At 38.8% G+C, this 8,765-nt stretch overlaps 1 protein-coding gene across 1 annotated transcript; it reads left to right on the top strand.

Moving 5' to 3' along the window:
• The first annotated feature begins 598 nt into the window (after positions 1-598).
• CCER1 (coiled-coil glutamate rich protein 1) lies at positions 599-1,789 on the top strand. The gene has a single exon (XM_006923819.1). It carries the CDS (start codon positions 599-601, stop codon positions 1,787-1,789), a length of 1,191 nt encoding a protein of 396 aa, XP_006923881.1.
• Positions 1,790-8,765: the final 6,976 nt, after the last annotated feature.

Genomic DNA, 8,765 nt, shown 5'->3' with positions numbered 1-8,765 from the left:
GTTCATGGCGCACCTCGTTCTGGCCAGAACCCCACCTCCACGCAGAGCAAGAACGACCTCAACCCCAATTGGCTGTCGCCCAGGGCAACCAAGGACGCGGCGGGCACGCGAGGGGCTCCGGCCGGTATTTAAAGGCTGCCCGCTGTCCCCGCACCACAGTCCCGCCAGGACGGCGACGGTGAAGCACCTGGGTTGAGAGGGAGCAGCAAGGTAACGCGCAACCCCTGCCTCTCCCGTCCCCAGCCCAAGCCTCCACCGAGGCGGGTGTGTGTGGGACCCGGGAGCGGCTCTCGCTGCTTGTCGCCCATCAACATTTTCCTCCCCCACCATCTTTATACAGCCCCAGTCCCACCCAACCCACCTGGGCAAGACAACCCGGGTGCAGAGGACAAGCGATCACACAGACCAGCGAGTGAGCTAGCGAGCGGAGAAGAGGGGTCCCCCTGTAGAGGAAAGGCGGGATCTCAGCGACAGGCACGTGGTGCTTCGAGGCTGACAGCGAGGGTGACAGCGAGGCTCTTCAGACGTCAGATCGGGCCAAATTTGAAGTCAGCTTCTAGGACGCTTCTCTTTTAGATCTCTCGAAGCTTCCTGAGCCATGACCCAGACCCTCGACAAAAGAGAAGACCCTCTTAACCTTGGCGGAGGCTGGGCATCATCCGCCCCGTTTCGCACCTGGTCTTCCTGCAACCGAAGGCGCAGGAACGCCCCGATTTACAAGCGGCGGCACCGCTATGGCCCCAAGGCCGAGTATGAGCCCCCCAGGAAACAACCGAAGCAACAGCACGGCCAGGGCCCGTGGTTCCAACCACCTCGAAGTTCCAATTGGGCTATGTATTCTAACTGGGGGCGCTGGGGAGGGCCCTGGTGCCCACCTCCGGCGGGATTCTGGAAGCCCCCGGGCCGGGTGCAAGTGATCCGAGTGTATGGCTTGCACCCTCTCTGCCTTTGCTGCTGCTCCTGCTGGCGCGGGCCCTGGAATCCCTGCTGGGCGAGGCCCCCTGGCAGGAAGAAGCGCTGGGGCCGGAGGGGCCGCGGCCTGCGCCGCCACCCTCGCCGTTCCTTCCCGAGGAGCCCACCCGTGGATCTGAGCACGCTGCTGCGGCCGGTCAACCTGTACGGGTGGCGGGCACCAGGCATGCGGGCACCACGCAACACCACCCAATTCATCATGAACCAGATCTACGAGGATATGCGGCAGCAAGAGAAGCTGGAGCGCCAGCAGGAGGCGCTGCGGGCGCAGCAGGCCCAGGAGGGCGGCCTGACCTCCCCAGCGGGCTCCTCTGGAAACGACGCGCCCCCCAGCGGCGGCGAGGAAGACGCGGAGCTGCCGGAGTCGCTGTACAGCTGTATGCAGAATCCCTCCCTAGTCTTCAGTCCTGAACCAGTGGAGGAAAACCAGTCACCCGCTCCACCACTGGCGGAGGAAGAGGAGAAAAATGACGAGGAGAGTGACGAGGAGGAGTGTGATGGAAAGGAGGAAGAGAGCGAGGAGGAGAGCGAGGGAGAGGATGATGAGGCAGAAGCCCAGGACGAAGATGAGGTGGAGGAAGGAGAGGAGGGGGAGACGGAAGTGGAAGAGGAAGAGGAAGAAGAGGAGGAGGGGCTGGAGGAGGATGAGCAGAGAGAGGAAGAGGATCATTTGCCCCTGGAAATGCCTTTGTCATTCCTAGTGGGGGCTGACGAAGAGAGAGAGAACTTTATAAACTGTCCTTATTTAAGCCCCAAACAGATCATTCCCAAAGTGCCACAGGAAGCGCTCCTGTTGTTACAGGACATTAACTGTTAGGCATCAGGAAAGGGGTTGAGGAATGGGATGGAACTGATTAGAAGCTAAATTGGATTAGCAACTTAAAAAAAAAAATTAATTAAAAAGTGAGTTCCATTAATAAACATCTATGTAAACCCCTTCTTTGGCTATTATAAAATATTTAAAAATTGCTGTGTTTGTGTATGACTATGGGTGGGGGAGGGGAAGCTCTCCAATATAATTTAATTGGAAATGATTAAAGGCCAAATATTTTATTACTACAGTCTGAACATTTTCATTTGATATTTCCCTTCTGCACACCTGAGTTTTTAAAGATTCTGGCAATGCTTAAAACTCTTTTTATAACAAATGTATAAAGTTTGTCGACTTAATGAGCTTGGAATCAACAGCCTCTTTGACTTAAATGCGTAAGAAGCAAGTGCCATTCAGTGCTCTTAATATGGTAACTCAAATCATCTTAAAACATCTATTATTATTTTTTTTAATTCCTTGTAGATTTTTCCACCTTCAGAGTTCCATTTTGAGAGTTGTATTTTGGTAACCCCATTTTCAGTCTCTTGTGGCATCGCTCATTTATATTCCTTGTTCCACAGTGCTATGGACCTTCCTCAGAAGAACATGAAGTTGCTTCTGTGGAACTGGTTATCTGCCATGGCCTCAACAATCCATAAATCCATGCATGGAGAGGATTCCCCATGGTCAGAAGTCAACTTGCACATCTAGTTAAAATCCAAGGTAACTGCAAACAATGGAACATGGCTTAGATTTTGAAGCCTTTTTCCTGATGTACTCCTTGTCATAAGTTCACAGGAATCATAAAAATTGTTTTTGCAGAATGGATTTTTTTAAGATTAGTGACCTTTTGGGGGTGGAATAGCTTATTTCTTTCAGTTTTTCTGCCTTATAAAGGAGAGTAAAACAAAGATGTGTAAGTGCACGCTTGTGTGAGCTAATTTTCAATGTCTAAACAACTAACTGTGGAAAATATATCATTTGCAATGATAGCTTTTATTTAGATCTTTTTAGGAAGTAATAACATTTCTTCCTGGACACTTAATTTTCATAACTTAATAAAAGTTTTTATCCATAGCATATTTCCAGAATAGGTTGAATCTTTAGAGGAAGAATTTGAGCCTGCCTCCTCAAAAATTACTTTTCGACAAACTGTACTTCAAAGTATAGTTCGAACTACAATTTAATATTTATTTGGTGAAGAGAAGACTGGTATGATGACACCTTACTTGAATGTTGATTTTTACTTATATATCCCAGTATATTAAAGCTTTCAGAGTGACAAGCTTGTTATTAAAAAATAAATAAAATTTAAAAAAAATAAAGTGTTAAATGAAAGTACCCTGCTTCACACTTTTATTTAAATATCAAATATCTATTCAGCCAGACTTCAGTAGCCAACAAGATGAAAAGAAGAAGCAAAACTAACACAAACATTGTAGAAAATTTTAAATAATACCAAACGCTCCAAACTATAGCAATGAATAACCACTTAATTATACTCTAAGAAATCATTTCCTGCAACATGCAGTTTCTGAGTTACTTATAAAAGTAGTTTAAAATTGGTCACCCATTTGCATTTCTAATGTATATATGCAGGGAGGAACCGAGAATCCTGCTCTTGGTTAATCCTGATGCTGGTCAATAAATCTTTACAAGTCATAGCCCCCAAATACTTTACCCAATATACTCAATCACTAAGTCTTAAGTATATTCTCATCCAAAAAAAAAGAACCCTATCATTTAGGACTGAATTTCTTCATAATCACATCTAGACAATTCTCAATTTATTCTTACGAGATCCTACTTTTACATTTTAAAATGCAGAACATCGTTTCCATATGCACAAATTGTTATTCACTGTTCATTGTAGAGGATATAAACATGAACAATGCCTCAGTTTACTTCACAGATCATTAGCCAAGAAATATTTGCTGAACTACTAGAGGCCAAGTACTGTAAAGAGTGTTAAGGGCACAAAGGTGAATAAGCAAAACCCCTACTCTCCTGTTTCTTATAGTTTAGTAGAAAAGACAAACATTAAATGAAGAGTTGGACAAATTAATGACTGCAACTGTTCTAAAGAAAATGTACCACTATGAGAGTCTATATCACAAGGAAACCCAAGAGTGAAGCTGGGAACGTTTACTGTGGGTGGAGGAAGCTGTGAGTCTGAAGGCGGAGAGCTAGGAGGATCTTGGTGCCTTTGAGGACCCTAGTGTCCCCTAGGAGCGGACAGTGAGAATCGAGAGAGGCAGGAAGAAGCCATATTACCTCTTCATACCTGTGCTATCTTCTGAATAGACAGATATTGGCCACACATTGCGGTGGTCCCTTGACTAATCCTGAAGAATGATATCAAATGATTAAATCATGTTGGGCAATGGGAGATTGGTCTTCCCCGTACACCTATTACCCTTTTCAGAGACATCCCCACACTATCATATAATGTCTGAGCTCTCAGGAATTGTTGTTCAGCATGACTGGAGCACCACAGTTATAAACTCCTATGGAGAACCTGTGCAGAGCTTGTTCAGTGCAACTTGATGATGATTCAATGGATCAGTGTTAGTCTGGCTCAGAATACACCCAGTCTTTAGTTTTAGAGGTAAGTGTATGCTTAAAGAAAACACAGTTTTCTAAAACAAGCTCATTATTCTTGAAGTCATTTGAAACTTGTTGAATGAACAATAATAATGAAGTGCCATTTAGCCATTTCTTCAAGAATGGAATTATTTCCTTTGTCATTTTTCAGAAAAATAACATAAACCATCAATCTGTTTAGAATACCTAGGCTTGATAAGAATCTTTACTGTCTATTCTCTGTGTTTTTACATGTAGAGATTCTGATATTTTCCTTTCCTAGTGACTGACAGCATTTCTTGATTTATCTTCATTACTTTGTCTGCACAGTAACCTCAAGAGATTTTATTTTCTGTGAAAATTTTAGCCCTCTAAGGATGATAAATATGTTTGACATTTAGAGATCAGCTGAATTCTGACTATGGTTTCATAAAATTTTATAACATCTGCATATGAAGAAGACAGTAATTCCAACATATTTAGTTTAATTAAAATAAACACATGAGGTGAAATAACCAGTCTTCTGCCAGCTATACCAAACCTACAGAGCTCAAGAAGAAAATGATACAAATATCACCCTATTGGTGGTCTTGGGCCAAGGGAGTAAGATAATAGCTTCTTTAATTTAAATGTTAGCAGCATAATAAAATGATACATGTTGTTTGTATTTACACAGGTTCAAATTAATGCGATCACAATTGAAAATTACTGTTAATGGTTCCGAATCACTTTGGCCTTGGATATTTGTACATTTAAAGCAAAATCAGAATGTGGATCTATCTTAACTATTTCAGTAATAGATTGTTCTGTATCAATTTTTACTTTTAGCCAGTAATGGAACATAGCCTATTATCAAGTTCATCTGATGGAAGAGAAGAGTCTGAGAATGTGTATGTTATCACTGTTGCCTAACAAACCTGGGGTGGTAGCCTTGGGTCTCTGTTTCCTTAAACATAATTGTCATACTCCATTACTTCTGAGGCCTATTGTGAAGCCCAAATAACCAAATATTGAAGAAGAATTACATTATAGACTGTAAATCACTGTTAATCATCATACACTAAATTACATTTTATAATCAAAATTATCATCTCAATTTCTGAACATGAGATTAATCTAGATTCATTAACAAGGCTCAGGAAATCTCATCTTATTGCAATTCTTTTGGACCGAGGTATCCAGATATTTTAGTTGTTGCCACTGAACTAAGAATAAATCTACTTGTCTTAAAATTTAATTTTGCTTCTGGTAAAATGGTGTGCAAATTTAGTGGTCTTGGCACCTTGATATTGAAAGAGTGGTTCATGGATTAGCACTATTGGCACCGAGTGGAACCTTGTTAGAAATGCAGATGCCCTGACTCAGGCCAGACCTACTGAGTTAGAATCTACTTTGTAGCAAGACCTCTAAGTAATATACATGCACATTAAAGATCTAGAAGCTCTGTGGTTTAGGGGTTAGATTCATTGCAGAGCCCTCATATTAATTTAATGTTTAAGATTGTGGTTTACTACTTCCATTAATTATTACTTCCATTATTTACTACTTGAGTGACCTCAGACATGTAACTGATGTTTTGGCTTCTCATTTTTTAAAAATTGTTTATTATTATTTATACCTATAGCACCTGGTCTTCCTAGGCAGTCTCCCCTCCAAGTACCGACCAGGCCTGACCCTGCTTAGCTTCTGAGATCAGACATTGGGCTTGTTCAGGGTGGCATGGCTGTAGACCATGGACTGTGGCACCACTGGGGCATGAACCAAGGACCTTCTGCATATAAAGCAGATGTACTAACCACTATACTATGGAACCACATCCCTCATTTTCCTTATCTGTAGTATCTGCCTCATAATATTATAAAGATTAAATTGTCCAATACTTACCCAGAACTCAGAGCAATGATAATCAATGTTTACCTAGTTTTAATAAGTATTTAACAATACACAGATGAGACCATTGACATATTATGTGCTATCTAAAAGTCACGTGTTAATGATTAAAACAACCATACATAAAATTTTACAAGATAATTAACAAAGTGATTTATTAACTCTGTCTTGTTTTCCCTTGGGTAACTGCAATCAGGTATACTACCTTGAGCTGCACGTACCATGATGCAGACTATGAGAACCAGCTAAATCTCTAGAGCTGGATTCATTCAAAAAATATGCTTTCTGGCCTTTATCTCCTTCTCCCACTGCCAGTAAATGATGTTTCCTTTCCTCTTATGGCTAACATTAATACCTTAATATGGCTAATACTAAAAATTACCCATTCAGGTCAGGGTCATTTTTTCCGATACAAGCAATGAATATTAGAATGCATCTTTTCGAAAATCAAAATACATGCATTGTAATGCTTAAAGATGAAGATTCCGTCTTATGCTATACCTAAATATATTGAAAATTCCAATAAATGTTAAATGCCTACTATAAGCCACCTATGGAGAACACTTAAGCTAAATAAAAAAAAATCATTTGAGCATATACAAGATTCTTAATGTATATTATCACATTTAAGCATAATCACCCTGTAAACTAATGCTTTACTTTCCTTTTACAGATGAAGGAACTGAAATGCAAAGAAGTAAATTGTTTTGAGACCCAAGTACAGTATTTTGGGTTCAAAGTTGTTGGTACACATATTATTGGAACTTATCTCTCTTGTTGCTTTATTTAAAACAACCTGTCTAGGAACGAAATTTCCTTTGTAAGCTTGACTTGAGTTCCAAGAAGGGTGGAAAAGAGTATAGCCTCTTCAATGCGGAGTTGCTAATTGTAGCACCTAATGAAGAGATACTGGCATTTCTGTCCCAATTATAATTTGTAGTAGTAGTTTTATAGTTTATATAAGTCATATGATGAGAATCTAACAAATCGTTATTTAATATTTTATGTATATTGTACCAATATACATGTCTTTGGTGGAAAAAAAAATACCTGAGTGGAATAAATTAGTCTAAGATGTATTTTGTTGGTTCTCATCTATAATTAAAGTAAAATCAAAATTTTACTTTAGAAAAATATTCATTAGAATTTGTAGGTAATTTTATAGGTGTGTAAGATAACTGGATAGCATTCATAATACTACCATATTTTTGAAGGGTATGTCTTATGCTATACATAAAGATAAGCTATTAATATTGGCATCTTCTCATGTTTTCATAATACGTTTGAACTTTTCATAGTGATATTTCTGTTATGAAATATTTGAGTATTCTCCACTATGAATACATTTAGATTTTTAGCATGCCATTTTTAGTTTAAGTAAATTAAGACTTTTAACTGGTGTTAATTAATATTATCAGTTCTCACAAAGTCACTATTAGATTAGACATTTCATGTGACATTTATCATTAAATAGCATTACCAGAAGCAAAATTATAATGGTCTGTACATAATTGTATCTATTTATTAATTTGTTATTGATTGTAGCATTTCTGTGAGCTGAGAAATGACCAGATCAAGACTAAGTGGCTCTACATTTTCCTCTAGTGGATTTCCAAAGTCAACGTTCATCTTTTGTTTTTTCCTTTACAAAGGAATATTTAATGCTTTTCTTTTTCTTAAAAGTTTTCTGAATTCCACACTATTTCCTGCAATAAATCAATACCCTCAAGGTATATACTAATATAAATATTTATATACAAAACAAAGTTAACGAAACTAACTTTCCTTTCTCTTTAACTTTCTGTTTTATGCAGAACATGCTCTACAACTAATGCATAGGTGCCACCTAGTGGCAAGGGTAAAACATTTAAATGTGACATCATGGGGTTCTGTTGTATTTACAGACTCATTTTTTTGTGACACATAATACATTAATATATATTAAAGGAGTATTGTAAAGGTGTTGACACAATCACCATATTAAAATATTTATATTATTTATATGAATATATTGTCATATGCCTTGCTTTTTAATAATATCTTTTGGACCTATGAGACTAAGTCATGAACTATCAAAATTTATAAAAGAAAGAGGGAAACAGACTCAGAAAAGTCTTTGGATTTCCACAAATTATTATTTGTATACAGTTATAATAATTTTATGCTGTTAATAATAGTTTATTTAAAGGCATTACTATAATAAATCTATTTTGAATTCATTATTAAAAACATTAACACCACTAACGTTAGCGATCTGCTCAGACCGTGTATTTGTTTCCATTTAAAGCCAACAGCAGAGAAGACAACACATTTGGAATTTATGTGCTTAAATTTTAAATCCAAAGTGCTAAACTAAATTTATGCTTTATACTTTAATCCTAAGAAACAAAAATGAAAATATGTGTTCATTCGACTAGTTTTAAATTTAAGACTTGTGATAGTCAATTACCTCCTGGGATCTGAGCATCATTAAATTTATTAATGACCACAGCCACTAATTAGAGCACAA

The sequence above is a fragment of the Pteropus alecto genome, unplaced genomic scaffold (assembly GCF_000325575.1).
Source record: "Pteropus alecto unplaced genomic scaffold, ASM32557v1 scaffold76, whole genome shotgun sequence".
Taxonomy (NCBI): Eukaryota; Metazoa; Chordata; class Mammalia; order Chiroptera; family Pteropodidae; genus Pteropus; species Pteropus alecto.
Note: the sequence above shows the minus strand (reverse complement) of the source record. Positions and strands in the feature narration are given on the sequence as shown.

Bases quoted from the DNA above. Each gene is read 5' to 3' on its own strand.
- CCER1 (XM_006923819.1), top strand. From the start codon at position 599: ATGACCCAGACCCTCGACAAAAGAGAAGACCCTCTTAACCTTGGCGGA.